A 17,779-nucleotide genomic window follows, 5' to 3' on the forward strand; every position below is an offset into this window, starting at 1 on the left:
GGGTCATCTGAACCTGCCTTTTATATCCATGAGATTCCTGAAGATATGAAAAGAACACAGTCTTTGTTACTGGTAAACTACAGTAAGGGAAATAAGTATTTGATCCCCTGCTGATTTTGTCCGTTTGCCCTCTGACACAGAAATGACCAGGCTATAATTGGAATGGTAGGTTTATTGTAGCTGTGAGAGACAGAATAACAACAAACAAACCCTCAAAAGCCCAGTGCCCAAAAGTCAGCGATGGATTTGCATTGTAGTGAGGGAAATAAGTATTCTATCCCCTATCAACCAGCAAGATTTCAGGCTCCCAGGTGTCTTTTCACTATATGCAGGTAACGAGCTGAGATGAGGAACACCCTCTGTAAGGGAGTGCTCCTAATCCCAGCTTGTTACAGTACCTGTATAAAAGACACCTGTCCATAGAAGCAAGCAATCACTCAGCTTCCAAACTCACCACCATGCCCAAGATCAAAGAGCTGTCGAAGGATGTCAGGGACAAGGTTGTAGACCTGCACAAGGCTGGACTGGGCTACAAGACTATCGCCAAGCAGCTTGGTGAGAAGGTGACTACAGTTGGCATGATAACTCGCAAATGGAAGAAACACAAAATAACTGTCAATCTCCCTCGGTCTGGGGCTCCATGCACGATCTCACCTCGTGGAGTTGCAATGATCATGAGAACGGTGACAAAGCAGCCCAGAACTACACGGGGGGAATTTGTCAATGACCTCAGGGTAGCTGGAACCATAGTCACCAAGAAAACAATTGGTAACACACTACGCCGTGAAGGACTGAAATCTTGCAGTGCCCGCAAGGTCCCCCTGCTCAAGGCAGCACATGTACAGGCCCGTCTGCAGTTTGCCAATGCACATCTGAATGATCCAGAGGAGAACTGGTCGAAAGTGTTGTGGTCAGATGAGACCAAAATCGAGCTCTTTGGCATCAACTCAACTCGCCGTGTGTGGAGGAGGAGGAATGCTGCCTATGAACCCAAGAACACCATCCCCACCGTCAAACATGGAGGTGGACACATTATGCTTTGGGGGGGGTTTTCTGCTAAGGGGACAGGACACCTTCACCGCATCGAAGGGACGATGGACGGGACCATGTACCGTCAGATCTTGGTTGAGCACCTCCTTCCCTCAGCCAGGGCATTGAGAATGGGTCGTGGATGGGTATTCCAGCATGACAATGACCCAAAACACACAGCCAAGGCAACAAAGGAGTGGCTCAAGAAGAAGCACATGAAGGTCCTGGAGTGGCCCAGCCAGTCTCCAGACCTTAATCCCATAGAAAATCTGTGGAGGGAGCTGAAGGTTCGGGTTGCCAAACAGCAGCCTCAAAACCTTTCTGACTTGGAGAGGATCTGCAAAGAGGAGTGGGACAACATCCCTCCTGGGTTGTGTGCAAACCTGGTGGCCAACTACAAGAAACGTCTGACCTCTGTGATTGCCAACAACGGTTTTGCCACCAAGTACTAAGACATCTTTTGTGAAGGGATTGAATACTTATTTCCCTCACTACAATGCAAATCCATCGCTGACTTTTGGGCACTGGGCTTTTGAGGGTTTGTTTGTTGTTATTCTGTCTCTCACAGCTACAATAAACCTACCATTCCAATTATAGCCTGGTCATTTCTGTGTCAGAGGGCAAACGGACAAAATCAGCAGGGGATCAAATACTTATTTCCCTCACTGTATCTATATACATAATCTATATGTCTACCTTTCATTTATGCAATAGGTAGTATTTCATGATTATTAATATACAGCCATCATGACATGACTACAGCCCAGATGAAGGCAGCAAATGCTTAAGAAAAGTCCACATCTACCCACTCAGGCTACACAGCTAGTTCCATTCACTGACATTTGGGCTCAGGCCTTACTCTCCATATCAAAGAAAGCATCCTCTCTCCCACCCCAATGTTTCAAATGCAGAGTTAAAAAATCCCCTTGCACAGTCTCTGGTGACCTTTATTTTAACAACTCTGAAGCAGAAGCTGATGAGCTTTGAAAAATGAGATTTGAATTGAAAGTCTCGTTCCAAAGGAAAACTGTCTTTGATCATTACAGTCACATGTTGAGAATATAAACTGTACACATCTCCTCCTAAGTACCTTGGAAGCCCGCCTAAAGAATACAGCCCCAAGCAAAAAGAGAAATCTGGCTCTGGGCCAGAGTTTGGTCTGCCACCTATCACGAATGTTGCGGAACAGAACCAAAGCTGAAGAGAGTCCAAGACTATAACAAAAATGGCCAGCAACAATAGATATGGACCTCTAAGCCCCCACTCCATCTCACCCCTGCTACAATACTCAAGATAGCAAGTTCTATTATTGACTCAAAAATGTCCATCACTATGATGGGTGGGGGAAAGTGGAAGGGTCCACATATCACCATGCAGGGCAAAGTTCCATTTTGGGTTCTAGTCCTAGTTTTCCCTCACACTAGTTTTTGGAGACCAGAGAAGGAAAAGACCAGGGTGCATAACTGAGAACAGACTATGGCAGAGATGGTGGTGGGAGCAGTCCTGCAGCCTATTATCCCAACTAATACCAGCCTTAGGTGAGTGAGGGACAGTGGCATGTTGTAACATCAGAAATACCCTTTTGGAAAAGCAAGATGGTGTTCTGCTGGGAAGCACCCGACAAATTGTCTGCCGGGGCTTTCCGCTCCTGTTCAGTCTAATTATCTTTCATTGGCTACATGAAAATCGGAATGCATGCAGGGCTTGGCCGCTTCCCCGGGGGGCGGGGGAAAGTCTGAGAAATTCCAGGCTTGAAAAAGTCTGGAGGACCCTGGATGAACTCCCGGGAGAACCCTTCCTGTATTAAGCATTAGACTGAACGGAGAGAGGCTAACATCATGCCTGTTTGAAGGACGACCTGCTAATCTATGTCCTTTTTTCTTTCCTATAAAATGTCTGAGAGCTTTCGAGCTTACAAGATCTTTGATTTTTTTTTTACTTCTTTTTGCCTCCCTCTGTTTGTTTGTTTGTTTTATTTTTGAACCTCTTACTGTCTTTACCAGAGGTAATTATGTAAATGGCATTAAGAAGAGGGTTGGCTCGGAGAGGAAAGAAGCCTTACATGACCGACATGTTATTTTACTGCTTAATTTTTAGAAGAGCCCAGCACTTTATTTCAATCAACTTTTTGTTTTACCTTGAAGAATTCCTGAGAGTGGTTTTGCAAGGTGTTCGATGCTTTGGTGACTAATTATTCTTACTTTGAATTCTAATCACAGCATTGGAACAATCACAACACTATCCGGCATTGATAGAAGTGTTTTATGGCTGGTAATTAAATTATCTGCTCTCTGTTTGGCACTTTCTGTTTCGAACTTTTAGTTAACACTCATTCTGTTTCGAACTTTTAGTTAACACTCAAGTTGGGAGTGGAAAGCTGGGATGGAATAGATAACTGAATGAGAGGTTTTTTTTAGTCTTGAATACAGTATGCATATGGAAATTTCAATACAGAAGCTCTCTGGTGGTACAATTATGGAAAGGAGATTCTTAATTTCTGAGTTTTTGACATCTCCCTTTCATCATATTATGGATAATGGATTATGGTTCTGAATGTTTTGGCATCCATTGGGACTTTCTTTATTTTCCGCTATTTCCTACTTGGATTGCTGTTTATAAATTGAATGAATACTTTTTACCATTGATGGAGTATAAACATTATCCAGCATTGTAAATCCTGTTTAGAAATCTGGCTTGAAATTCAACATTCAGCATTTGGAAATGGAATGATCAAAAATAGAAGACTTAAGACTTTTCATATTTTCTGCATGTAACCTGATAACACTTTTCCCCACGTGCAAGCTTCCTTTGATATGGAGCTAGTTCTGGCACTGTTTAGTATTTCGGCAGAGTTTTTGTCTTATCTTTCTACCAGGAATGTTTTTAAGACTCGTGTTAACCCTTTGATGGATTACCAAAGACTCTAATAGTATCTAATTATTTGATCTTATTTTTTCTGGGACTCTTTATTATTTTGCTTTGATGTCAGGAAGTAAATGATACATGTAAATGATACATTACCCTTATTATTCCCCTCACCCCCACCAAAGAGATTTTTAATTACTTTTGGTTTATTTTGAGATAAAAATGTATACGTTTAGGTTATTACAACTCACACAAATACGTTTAGTTTGTTATCTTAGCTATTACTATATGCTTAATTAATATGAACATAAGCAGTTTATTCCTTTTTATGTAATAGTGAATATAAGATATTGGTAACAGGGAAATCTGTGCTCAAAGGCATATAGGTGAATTTGGTGAAACTAAAAGGTTGAACTTGTTTACAAGAGATAGATTTTATTGAAAGTTGACTCCCGCCCCCCGCCCCCCCCATTGGATTCTCTGTTATTATAACTTCCAAAAGTATTATAGAGACTATGGAAATCAGTTTACACATTTATACATTTAGTCAGTTATTTTTGTCCTGTAAGAGTAATCAGTTTCTTCCAACATGAAAAATTGGTTTTATATATTCCCTATTAAACAGCTGGTATCAAAAATTCTTGTGAAGAAGGAACTCTTTATACCAAAGGGTAATGCTTTTTCTATATATTTTTTTCATCATGAGCCAAAATTGAAGTGCAATTTGATGGTAGTGCATTAGATTATAGCACTAAAGATTTATTTGGTTTTTAGAAGACTGAGTCCCAGAAACAGTTTCTTTTCTGTTTGATTTTTCATTAAGGAACTTTATACTAGTATCTTTTCTCTGAATTAACTTTTTCCTTTCCCTTAAATTCTTTCATATTGCTCATTTCTTCTTTATATAACAGGTTCTGGATACCAGTCATGAACATTTACCAAATATCTTTGTATTCGGTGTGTATGGGATGGGAATTCTGTCATAGCTCTGCATTTAAAATATCTATAGTTCATGTTTTTACACGGTCAGTTTCATCTTCTCTAATAGCTAACTTTTTTCTTTCCTAAGCCCTTTGATTATCTGGAAAGCTGGATGGTTCAAAATCCATTTTTAAAATGTTTTTTTACTATTAGATTTCAGGTTTATTTTTGCAGTTATTTTAATAACACTCTCATAGTTCAGAATACCTTTTGAGCTTACATAATTCTTTGCATGTCTGTTTTTCTTTTGTTTCCAACATTTATGAACCTCTCATGAACTTCTTAGATGGTAATTATGTTGTGTTGTGTTGAGAAGAGAGCCAGTATGAAGTTATTATTGTGATCTGCTTAAGATTTTGTTGCACTTATTCTAATCAACATAAGTTCTGCCTTGAAGGAGCCTCCCATTTTATTTTTTTAAAATTAGAATTATGATCTTTTTAAAACTTTGAATTTTTTAAACATTTTTTAAGATTTTTAGATTTTTTAAAGAAAATTACTCTTAAAATATCAGCCTTTTTTTACTTTTTAAAGAAAATTACTTTTAAAATATCAGCCAGTGATATTGCCAAAACTCATTGCTGCATGAATTTTGGCAACATCAAAACTCTGCAAAAAAAATTTCAGCAGTATTGTTGAAAACTGGTTCAGAATACAAATTTGCCAAGCTCACAATGTGCAAAAGTCATAAAAATTTTAAGAGTTGGAAGGGAACTGGGGGGGTCTTGTAGTCCAACTCCCTGCTCAGCATCCCTGACAGATGGCCATCTAGCCTCTGTTTGAAAGCCTCTAGTGAAGAAGAGTTCACTAGACTGTGTGAGGCAGACTGTTCCACTCTCAAGAAAGCCTGACTGTGTAAATCGCGAAGGTGCAAAGGTGTTTCTTAACAGAAAACAGACTGATCTCTGAAACACACTCTGCTGACATGGTGACAAGAAACTCTAGTTTGTAAGTAAGCTGTCTCAGCAAAATGTCCTTGATTGGCTCAGAAGGCAGAGCGTGAAGAACCCAGAGCACCTTATGCAGATCCCATGTGTATAATTGGTGATGGGTGGAGGCAGGTTAGCAGGGTTGCACATCTCAAAAAACAGAACAGATGTGGACAAGACCCCAAAGGTTTCTTACCTGGTTTGGAAAGCATAGATGACAGGGATGATGGCTGATGATGGGTCATAAACCCTGATCTAGACCTACCTGAAACAACATCAAGAGTTCCTTGATTTCTGCAGAAGAGGCAGCAGTCTTAGTCCTCCAGCATCACTGAAAGAAGGTCCTTCATGTTGCATCATATATATAATTAGTAGTTGGTCTGCAGAATGCCAAAATGGTACTGAGGACCCTGAGGAGAATAGCCAAGGCATGCCAGCTCAGCTTCTAACTGTAGCCATCTCAGGTATTGGTGGAGAAAAGGTCCTTGGAAGAGGAGGTCTGGGTTAACTGAGAGCCTCTATAGAGGGCACAGGCTAGGTGTATGAGTTCCAAGAACTAGGGTCTCCAGGGGCAATGAGAAAAATGGAGGCCCAAAGAATGTCAGGACATTTACCACTTCTACTCCTTCAGCTGAGAAGGACTTTGTTGATGGGAAATGCAAAGAGATCAACTGCCAGAGTCCCATGGCAACTGAGAATCTTTTAGAAACCTTTCTGGGATAAACTCAACTCGGCATGATCCAATCTCCTTTTGTTTTGAACACACTGCTGATATGGTTGGCAATTATGGAGATGGAGATTCTGCTCAGTGAAAAAGGAGAAGCACTTCCTAGTGGAAGGAATGGGACCTAACCATGTTCATAGCAAAAGACTCATATCAATTGCCCCCTGACAATTGATATGAGCATTTGATTAAGTGTATGGTCCTTTAGGATATATCAAAAAGCTAAGATAATTAGTGTTCCTAATGATCAACTGAGCTCTAGCCAGTCAACATTGGGGCTCTTCTCCTCCAGCATCCACCTCCCTTGAACAGTCTGGTCTTGGCAATGTGCCTAGCCAGACAGATGCCAGCCTGCAACTATTGTTCTAGGAGGTTCTAGAAATTACTTCCTGCATGATAGGTTGGACTAGTGATCAACTAGCACTGTAAATGAGAAGAGATTGAGACATACCTGTGTTGCTTTCTCACAATGTTCACTGTAATTTGTGTAGGTTAAGACTAGTCCACAGAACTGCAAGCAGGGGGGTTATGAAGTTGCCTATATGGGCAATCTTCTCTTGAGGCAAGAAGATCTTCCTCAGCTGGGTGTCAATCACACCCAAGTGAACAACTGATGGGTCAGGGGTGAGGTCACTTTTCTGAAGACTGATGAAGAAGCTGTGGTCACAAAGCTACTGCAATCCCATCTACATGTCTCTAGAAGAATATGAGAATGAGACCTTAGGAACAACAATGTCAGGGACTGCCCCGGATCACTAGAGTCAGATGCAGAGGAGTCTGATCAGGACACAGCCATAGAACCAGCTCTGGATGGGTGCCTAAGCAAGGAGTCTGAATATGGTCAGGAGGAGGCTAGAACTGATGACAGCTGCTTGCAACTGATCACACCCATTTGATGCTATATAGTTAAATGGCTGCAAGGCCTCTGTGATTAATCTGAGGCTCTCCATGTGAAACGTGTGATGCCTGATGAATTTGTTGTAGTGTCTTAAGGTTTAGGACTGCCCTCAGGTTGTCATCATTGTTGAGCACATTAAAAGGGATGGAATAAAAACCTTTAGTTTGCTGGTTTGCAGGAATCTCTTCTAGGGTTCCAATGTCTAGTAGATGATGGTTGATAGATTTGAATGCCTTTGTGGACACCTTGAATGTGGAGCTGGAATAATCTGTCTTTTGACTTTTTGTGGAGCTCTACAATGTAGGCAGTCTGAAGGATCCATCCATCTGAAAACAAAACTTTGCAAGCATCCCAAGTCAGGAGCTTTGTTGACCCCTGCAGGACGGACTTGGATGAGACATCCATGGACCTGGAGATGATTGGAGTTGAAGCCAATCTCGGTTGGAAATGCAGTCTATTTCAGGTTGTATGTAGACCTCCGGTGTCCCTATCTCTAAATCTATAGTTTTGGTAAAGAGGAGATGAAAAAAAGGGTAAGCCTCTTTATAGACCTACGATCCTCCCTTCTGAGGCTGAAGGTAAAGCTTTTCTTTTATCTCAGGTGTCTGTGAAAGTTTTTTTACAGTGTCATCCCCATGAAAAAGAACTCCATGAAAACTCAACTCAATGAAAAAGAACTTTGGAGAGAGTAGAATGAAAAGCGGCATTCACAACCACCCAAAGCTTCAGCCAAAGATGCCTTCTGGCTAATACCTGAGAGGTCATGGTTTTAGAGGAGAAACACAAAATGTCCAAATTTGCATATGCTGTGAAAGATGAAGCTTTCTGAACCTTCAAGAGTGCCTTACACAGTCCTTCTGCACTGCCAAGGAAGTCCAGCACTGATGTCTTGGACTTCAGAAGAGGAAACTTCTCAAAAAGTGAGAGGACTGGTAAAAAGGAAGCTGAAAGGGAAAGTCAGGAGGTTCAAATCACTCCAGAAAGCATGGGACTTATTTAAAACCACAATAATAGAAACACAATTGGAATATATACCAAGAAGGAGGAAAGGTACCACCACATTCAGGAGGATGCCAGCATGGCTAACAAGTAGAGTCAGGGAAGCTATAAAAGGGGAAATGGAAGCCCTGCCGAAATGAAGAGAACAGGAAGGAATATACACTGTGGCAAAAGAAATACAATGAGTCAATAAGAGAGGCAAAAAGAGAGTTTGAGGAACATACAGCTAGAAGTGTTAAGGGGAATAACAAAAACTTCTTTAAATACAGTATATTAGCAGCTGAAAACCTGCCAGGGAGGTGGTAGGAACCTTAGATGATGAGGGCGTGAAAGGGATAATTGAGGATAAGGAGACTACAGAGAAGCTGAATAAGTTATTTGCATCTGTCTTCACAGTGGAGGACACTGACACTTTTCAGAACTGAGCTTCTCAGGTTTGGAGGCTGGAGAACTGGGCCAATAGGAGGTGATGAGAGAGGATGTCTTGAAAATTGTCTTGAAAAACTAAAAAGTAACAAATTACCAGGGCCAGATGGCATCCACCCAAAAGTTCTGATGTGAAAGAGTTCCTTCAGATGTGAAATTACTGATCTCCTAGCAAAAATATGTAACTTGTCCCTACAGTCAGGCTCTGTACCAGAGGACTGGAAAGCAGCTAATGTAACTCTGATTTTCAAAAAGGGATCCGGGGGCGGGGGTGTTCTGGGAAATTACAGGCTGGTCAGCTTAACTTCTGTGCTGGGTAAATTGATGGAAAACATACTTAAAGACAAAACTGTTAAACACATAGAAGAATGGGCCTTGCTTGGAGAATGGGCCTTGGAGAACCAGCATGGCTTCTGCAAGGGCAAGTCTTGTCTCCCTAACCTTTTATTTTGAGAGTGTCAACAGGCATCAGTAGTCCCTCTAATTTTTTTCATCTGTGTGTGGAATGAGTTTTGTTCTGGGTGGCAGTATCAAGGCAGTGTGTGCACACCTGCATTTAGAATGGGGCCTTCCTGATTCACCATGAGCGGGATATAAATTGAACTGAGCAGACATCAAAAAACTTGTGAGCGCATGCACATGTGCATGCCTTAGAGGGAACAGTGATAGGCATGTGGATAAAGGTGATCCAACTGACATAGTATACTTAGATTTACAAAAAGTTTTTGAAAAAGTTGCCCACCAAAGGTTCTTGAATAATCGTAGCAGTCATGGAATAAGGGGACAGGTTCATGTGTGGATTGGTAACTCGTTGAAGGACAGGAAACAGAGGGTAGGAATAAATGAAGAGTTTTCACAATGGAGGGAAGAAAGAAGTGCGGTTCCCCAGGGATCTGTACTGGGACCAACACTCTTTAACTTATCCATAAATGATCTAGAAGGTGCTATGAGCAGAAAAGTGGCCAGATTTGCAGATGACACTAAACTATTCAGGGCAGTGAAATCCAAAATAGATTATGAGGAGCTCCAAAAAGATCTCTCCAAACTGGGTGAGTGGGTGACAAAATCACAAATGCGGTTCAATGTAAGCAAGTGTAAAGTGATGCATATTGGGGCAAAAAACCCTCAACTTCACATAGAGGCTGATGGGATCTGAGCTGTTGGTGACTGACCAGGAGAGAGATCTTGGGGTCATGGTGGACAGTTCATTGAAAATGTCGACTCAATGCGTGGCAGTGGTGAGAAAGGCAAATTCCATGCTAGGGATCATTAGGAAGGGGATGTATGATCCCCAGATAAGATGAAATAAGAATGCTAACATTATAATGCCCTTAAACAAATCTATGGTGCAACCACATTTGGAGTATTGCATACAATTCTGATCACCATATCTTAAGGATATTGTAGCATTCAAAAAAGTGCAGAGGAGGGCAACCAAGATGATCAGGGGACTGGAACCAGAGTTGCCAGAACCTAAGGGGTATACTCGTGGGTCAAATGGGCTGTAAGCCAGAATTTGGCTTTTTAAAAAGCCAAATCTAGCCACTTAGACTGGAACACCTTCCTTATGAGGCAAGGCTACAGCATCTGTGGCTCTTTACTTTGGAAAAGAGACAACTATGAGGAGACATGATAGAGGTATATAAAATTATGCATGGAGTAGAGAGAGTGGACAAAGAGAAATTGTTCTCCCTTTCCCACAACACTAGAACCAGGGGCAATCCCATTAAACTGAAGGTCGGGAAATTTAGGACCAACAAAAGGAAGTACTTTTTCACACAGCAGATCATTAATCTATGGAATTCTCTGCCATGGGATGTGGTGATGGCCACTAGCTTGGATGACTTTAAAAGCAGCTTAGACAAATTCATGGAGGACAGGTATATAAATGGCTACTAGTCTGGTGGCTATAGACTACCTCCAGCCTCAGAGGCAGGATGCTAACTTGGCAAGAAGACTCCTTCTCTTTATTCTCTTTATTTAGCAGGGGGAGAGTAACTGGCCCTATCCACCCCCAGCACATTATTTCCAGTGACTGTTGCTGGTGTCTATCTTATGTTACTTCCCCCCCGCCCAATCATGTTTCTTTTTAGACTGTGAGCCCTTTGGGGACAGGGAGCCATCTTATTTATGTATTTATTATTTTTCTGTGTAAACCGCTCTGAGCCATTTTTGGAAGGGTGGTATAGAAATCAATAATAATAAAATAATAATAATAATAATACCACCAGTTGCAGGGGAGCAACAGCAGGAGAGAGTGCATGCCCTCACCTCCTGCTTGTGGGCTTCCCAGAGGCATCTGGTAGGCCACTGTGTGAAACAGGATGCTGGACTAGATAGGCCTTGGGACTGATCCAGCAGGGCTGTTCTTATGACAGGAGGATGCTGAAGTAGTTCCTCGATCACAAAATGGTCACTCTGGAGAAAATGGAAAATGCAAGTGTCAAAGCTGTGGCTTCATGTGCTTCTTTTAAAGCAAGTTCTGTCTTTTTGTCAGACTGATCTTTTAAGATGTTGTTCCCATCTTTTGGTAACTGGCCCTCCGAAGGCAATGTAACAGGTGAGAGAGAGCACTCCTCTAAAAAGATTATTAGGGCTTAAATGAGGGTCAGGAGATTTCCAACCAGATTTTTCTGAAGAGTGTGGGGATTGAGGCATATTTTTTACTGTGAAGCTTCTTAGATTTTTTTTAAACATCCCTGATTTCTCTTTTCCTTAGCAGGGGGATAAGAAGCAGCTGAGAATGAAGAATGAACAGAGGCTGAGCAAAGCCTAGAATGTTTCATGTTTCTTGATTTTTTTCCTTGCTCTGGTAATCTGCATGTCAAATGCTGGATTTGGGGTGTGCCAAACATTTTTTATTTATATACTTATTTCACTAAGACAGGCCATGCGTGGGGACGTGGCAGAAAGGAGGCAATTTGCTAAAAGAGTTCGCAAGCAGAAGCACCTGATTGGGCAGTGGGGATTCCATATGCATATAGGGAGAAGGAGCCTGTGAGAGCAGAAGCACCATGTTGATTGGGCAGTGGGGATTCCATATGCAGATAAGTAGGAGGAGCCTGTGATGGTTAAGGTCAGTTGGAATGCAACTGTTCTGGTAGGAAGATGTTCTTGATTGTAGAAAAGAGGAATATATATATTCAGGAAGGCAAGGGACAGACCCAGGCCTGTCAGCGGCCTAAGGGGAACGAGCAGCCATGGTGGTGGCAACAGCGAGGAACAGCCCAGTCAACCAATGCTGCTGTTCCTGTGGGGAGGAGCAGGACTTGGATGAGGAGGTCTCTGAAGATAGGGGGCTGCAGCTTGGCCAATAGGCGGCAGGAATGCTGCAGCCACGACCAAGAGGGGTAAGAGGGATGGAGAAGGAGGAGCAGGAGTGCAGCTCAGGTGAGGGTGGGGAGATCTGAGGTGAGGGAGGCTGTGGCAAGGGCTGAGGGGAGCAATCCAGTACCAGTGCACAAATGCTCTCTCTCTCTCTCCTTCCCTCCCTCCCTGAGTTAACAGATCTTGTTTCCTCATCTAATTCACACAATGGCAGCCTCCTTCTCCTGAAGGGGCTCTTTCCTCCCTCATGACCTGACTTTTTGCAGACCCCTGCCCTCTATCTATCTATCTATCTATCTATCTATCAAAATCTATTCAGGCACCAATAAACAGAACTCATGGTAAATGACTAGTATATCATGGAATCAATTATTTTAATTCAATTGGTGCATGTTAAATTTGTGATGCTTTGACTAAATATATAAGGCACAACATGGGTGTGGCAGGACTGCCTGAATAAAAGACTATATACCTAATGATATTTGTTCATGCTGAATGGGAAGGAGAGTAGACCCTGAATTTTCAAGCTGTTATACAAATGCTGCCATATTTTGCAGCTGCAGGACACTGGAGCACTCAGATCTCAGAGTAGCTGAGCAACTGTTAAAGACAAAGAGGCATTTTTTTAAAGTGGTGATTCTCTTTATTTAGCAGGGGGAGAGCAACTGGCCCTATTCAGCCCCAGCACAGCATCCCTCCAGTGGCTGATGCTGGGGTCAACCTTATGTTTCATTTTAGATAGTGAGCCCTTTGGGGACCAGATTATTTATGTATTATTTGTTTCTATGGAATCCACTTTGAGAACTTTGGTTGAAGAAAGGTATATAAATACTCATAGTAGTAGTACTATGGTGAATCTGGGCTGCCCCACCATGGAACAGTCTGGCTCAAATTTTGGGGCTGGTTCCTAGAGCCAAGAAAATTTGTAAACATCTGCTGTACACAGTACAGGTAAACCTCCTTATTCACGGATCTGTTATCTGTGGTTGGGAAAATGACACATGACCTCAGCATATGTGAAACAAACACACACACACTGACCTCACATACCTGTGGGTCAGGGGTGGCTGGAAATGAGTCCAGAAGTCATTTCTGGTCTCCGTCTTAGGACTCGGACCTATAGAATGGCTCCCATTTTAAAAATGCGGAGGTGGGGGGAAAGAACATTTTCTGGCTGTTTGGGGGCACAACACAACTCGGGGAAGCAGCAGAGACAGGTAAGGAACTCCCCCTCCCCCCATGAAAACTGTCTTTTGGGGGCATTTTCGGCCAAAAATGGCTGACCGGGAATGTAACCCCCATGATCCCATAGGGATCAATGCTTACTTATTCAGTTTCCGTATCCGTGGTACAGCCGCGGAACAGAACCCCCACGAATAAGGAGGTCCACTTGTATTCCAAATCTGACTACACCAAATGTGCTCACACCATAGATATAAAATCAGCAGTTTTATTTTTGATCCCTTTCCTGATGAAAATCAGTGATCACAGAATTTGCCTTTCTCACAGTTACCATACAGTGTCAAAGTTTTCTCAATCTCAAGGACTCTTTCATGGACAGCTCAGACACCATCAATATACGTATATTAAGCTGGGATTTTTTTGCCTCAATAAGCATCACTTTATGCTTTTTTACACTGAATTTTACTTGAAATTTTGTTACCCGTTTTTCTTTTGGAGCTCTTTGCAATTAGTTTTGGTTTACATCACTCTGAACTGTTTTGCAGGGATCCTCAACGTTGGGCCCCCAGATGTTCTTGGACTTCAACTCCTATAATCCCCAGGCCCAGTGGCCTTTGGCTGGGGATTATGGGAGTTGAAGTCCAAGAACATCTGGGGGCCCAACGTTGAGGATCCCTGGTTTAGAGTCATTTGCAAACCTAGCCACCTGACTACTACAAATTCCTGGATTTATGCACATTAAAGGCCCTGATCTCAACACAGAAATTTGGGTGACGCTACAAACAGTCAATTTATTCCTACTTTCTGCTTCCGTTAAGCAGTTAGCAATAAATTAAAAAACTACACCCCTTTTCACTTGCAACTTCCAATGCAAAGTATAAAGGGATTTCACCATAGAGACATCCATGCTATGCTAAGCCCATAGAGAATCATGGTCAATGCATAGCAAGAGAAATACCAGAGTAACCAATGGCTGTTGGTTTCCTGTTTTATTTTATTGATTTTACACTGTTCAAGTAGGACAAGCAAAACATATTTGCATTCAACTATGCTGGCTCTGTGTGGAAGGGCACTCTGTGGGGGCAGTGAAGGTCACTTTAGTTAGATTCACCTTTGCTGCAGCCTGAGTGATGTTGGTGTGCAATCCCTTTGACTGTAGTGTTTTCAACACATGGATACTACAGTATTAAAGAAATGCGTTCACTTGAAATATCTTTATCTTTTTTCTGTTCCCTCTCTACTGGATAGCGTGTGTCATGTACAGAATTATAGTGGAGACCTGTATCTTATTTCACCAATAAAAAGCAAAGTTACAGTGCTTAAATCCTCTTTCAGTAAAGAAACTACAAACTTCAGGTCCCATACAATGTCTGGAGATTATGTTATAGGGCAGTTGTGAATCCAGCTTGCATCTAACAACTATAGACTTGCAGTGTAATTTTTAGAAGTGTAGACAAAACACCTGTGCTTAAAAATGTACAAACTCTTGTATTTACTGCTATGTTTCTGGGAGTCAGGGGCCAACAGAAGCCAAATCACAGCAATGATAAAGCCCCATATTTATCCACTGCCTCCTATTAGCAGCTTTTAAATCCTTTAACAAGAGAGAGAAAACATGGCACCGAAAGTAATCAAGAAGTCCCATCTCCAGACTTGTTTATGGTCATTGTTGATACAATTTCTCCATAAGTTCAGGTTGTCACTCTTCTCTTAATTATTGCATTTTTAAATAAAAGTACTAGATTAGACTCACATTCCATTGCCTGGAGACAAAACTTCTGGTTAGCTTTGATGCAATTTTTTGTTCTTGCCTATGGGGTGAAAGCTACAGCTGTTCATAAGAAACTATGGAATGGCTTCAGCATGATAACAGTCAGTAATTCATGATCCAACGTGGAACTTATTTTGTATTAATAATGGCTTAGTTTTGAATAAGACTACTGTCTTATTCAAAACTAAGCCATTATTCATACAAAATAAGGGCGATGAAATACGCATTTCCATACTGCAAAGCTTTTTCAATGACTTTCTTTAATACGCAATAAAAGTTCAAAAACATCCAGAAAGGAGGAGAAAAGGTTTACTAAACCAAATAGAGAGAGTCAACCTAGCCAGTCAGCAATACTGGTGCCCAAAGGGGTAAGAATACTGGACTTTTAAATAATGCTACAATGCCTGGAGAGAAGCACAAGAAAAATTGATAAAATTTGTTAAAGCAAACTTCTTGTTTAAATTCCTGGACATTGTGTATCAAGATAAACACACTTGGTAATCCAAGGCTGCCCCCATTAATGGCATATGGCATAGTTGCCCTATGTACCATTAGCTGCATGTCCACAAAGGCCCGTTCTGCTCAAGCACCTAACTAGGAGTGCTGAAAACATCCTGAGAAAGAAAAGCATCTTTCCCTTGGAGCCAGTGCTCTTATGCTCAAAATAAGCCAACAACAATTTTCTGTGTAACACCGGAAGTTCAGGCTCTCTCTCTCTCTCTCTCTCTCTGGTGGGGCTCGAAGTCCCTTACACCGAGCAAAGCGGTTTTCCTACCACCCCATCTCTCACCTCCTGCCGGGCTGCGCGGGTTCCTGGTCAAGAAACAGGGGCTCCCCCTCATGGGACTCGACCGGGGTCACAGGACGAGGGCGGGGAAAACCAGCAGCTCCTCCTCCAAGGGATCTCACTGTGGAAGGCGAGAGAGAGACTTGTCAAGCTGTGGTAAAGAGCGAGGGAAAATACATTACCAGAAAACCCAGCCCATCACCCGCTTTTCCAAAGGCAAACAGACCTCTGAAACTCCACAGCAAACGCCATAACATCTTTCCACTTCCCGGCCCTCAGGATCATAGAGATAGATCACGTGGGTTCGGAGAGCACTCCTGAGGCACACGGAGAACGGTCATAGAAAATACCTCCAAAACAGCTAGAGAGGACACGTACAACACATATTAGTGAACTGAGGGGAACATCCTACATCCGGTCTGTTAAAGTAAATCAGATTCGTAATGGCTGAGGGTTCGTTGCCTTCGTTGTGTCAATCTTTTTTCTTCACCTCCAGCTCAACCCTCTTTTTTCGCCTGTGGGCAAGAGGAGTTTGTGATAAGGAGGTAGAAGCTAAAACAGGCAGAGAAACGGAATGGGGTGGGGTGGAGATGGGCCTATGCGAAAACTAGTTAATGAAAGCTCAGCTATCGAGCACAGCGGACCTAGCAAAAGTACGGCATGAATGATCAGTGCTCTACGCTTTAGCCACGGCACTGCCTGCAGAGCAGTTCTTAGTGGGGTGTGGGGCTCAGGGCAATGGGGTTCTGTGTGCAGGACCCAGCACGGGGTGACGGCGACGGATGCAGATGAGGGGACCCAGCCGTGCAGAAATTCCTGCTTGGAATCTGCCGCCTGCTGGAACTAGGGGTGAGTCAAAACCGGTCCGGAGAATGGCCGAACTGCCGGACCGGTTCAGCCCTTGCTGGTTCGGGTCCGGGTGGGGGGCATTGCTTTAAGGGCGGGAGGGCTTGCTTACCCCTCCCGCCTCTTTGCCCCCTCCAGCGCCAGTATTTAACAGACTAACGGGGTGCTGGAAACCAGCCGCCCCCGCCCCCCCCGCCGTGAGCAGATTTACCCCCAAAACTACCAATACCCCTGCCGCCGCCGTCGCCCGCCAGCCCTCCCTCCCTCCCAGCTGCCCGCCCGCCCGCCCGAGTCCTCACCCGATGCTTTAGTAAAAAACGAGAGGAGCTACCGGACAGAGCTCCTCTCGCTAGGAAGGCCTGCTTGCATACTGAAGGTGCTTTGCGCGCGCGCGCATGCGTGCGCCGCAAAGTACGCCGATCGCCGGAGGCCCGGTCTACCCGCCGGGAAAAGGCCTGGTAGATCGGAGGCCCGTTCTACCCGGCCTTTTCCCGGCGGGTAGACCGGGCCTCCGGCAATCAGTGTCCTTTGCGGCGCGCTTTGTGCGCGCGCGCAAAGCGCCTTCAGTATGCAGCAGGCCTTCCTAGCGAGAGGAGCTCTGTCCGGTAGCTCCTCTCGTTTTTTACTAAAGCATCGGGTGAGGACTCGGGCGGGCGGGCAGCTGGGAGGGAGGGAGGGAGGGCTGGCGGGAGGCGGTGGCAGGGGTATTGGTAGTTTTGGGGATAAATCTGCTCGCGGGGGCAGGGGCGGCTGGTTTCCAGCGCCCCGTTAGTCTGTTAAATACGGGCGCTGGAGGGGGCAAAGAGGCGGGAGGGGTAAGCAAGCCCTCCCCGCCCTTAAAGAAAGGCCCCCCTTCAGTGCCGGTCCGGACTGCTCCGGACCGTGCACATCCCTAGCTGGAACACAGCTCCTGCCCAACACAGCAGTCACCCTCCAAGTCAAATGGCCCTGCAACATGCTCTGGTTTTCTGTGCACCTTGGCTGAGCTACAATAGAAACTGCATGCGTTGCCTCC

General features: G+C 43.6%; 1 protein-coding gene across 3 annotated transcripts in view; it reads right to left on the minus strand.

Annotated features, from left to right (window-relative positions):
* DELE1 (DAP3 binding cell death enhancer 1) overlaps positions 1 to 16,287 on the minus strand; it is a 47,927-nt gene extending 31,640 nt beyond the window's left edge. For 2 of the 3 annotated variants that reach the window (XM_053313582.1, XM_053313581.1), the window contains exons 1-2: positions 16,145 to 16,287; positions 15,922 to 16,039 (exon numbers count right to left, since the gene is read on the minus strand). In XM_053313582.1, coding sequence (XP_053169557.1) covers positions 15,922 to 16,039; positions 16,145 to 16,175 — 149 coding nt within the window. In that variant the 5' untranslated portion in view covers positions 16,176 to 16,287. Of the gene's footprint in view, positions 1 to 15,113; positions 15,172 to 15,921; positions 16,040 to 16,144 lie in introns of those variants that run through there. The other variant, XM_053313583.1, reaches the window with a different exon arrangement.
* Positions 16,288 to 17,779: the final 1,492 nt, after the last annotated feature.

This window comes from Hemicordylus capensis, chromosome 4 (assembly GCF_027244095.1).
Source record: "Hemicordylus capensis ecotype Gifberg chromosome 4, rHemCap1.1.pri, whole genome shotgun sequence".
In the NCBI taxonomy this organism is placed as follows: Eukaryota; Metazoa; Chordata; class Lepidosauria; order Squamata; family Cordylidae; genus Hemicordylus; species Hemicordylus capensis.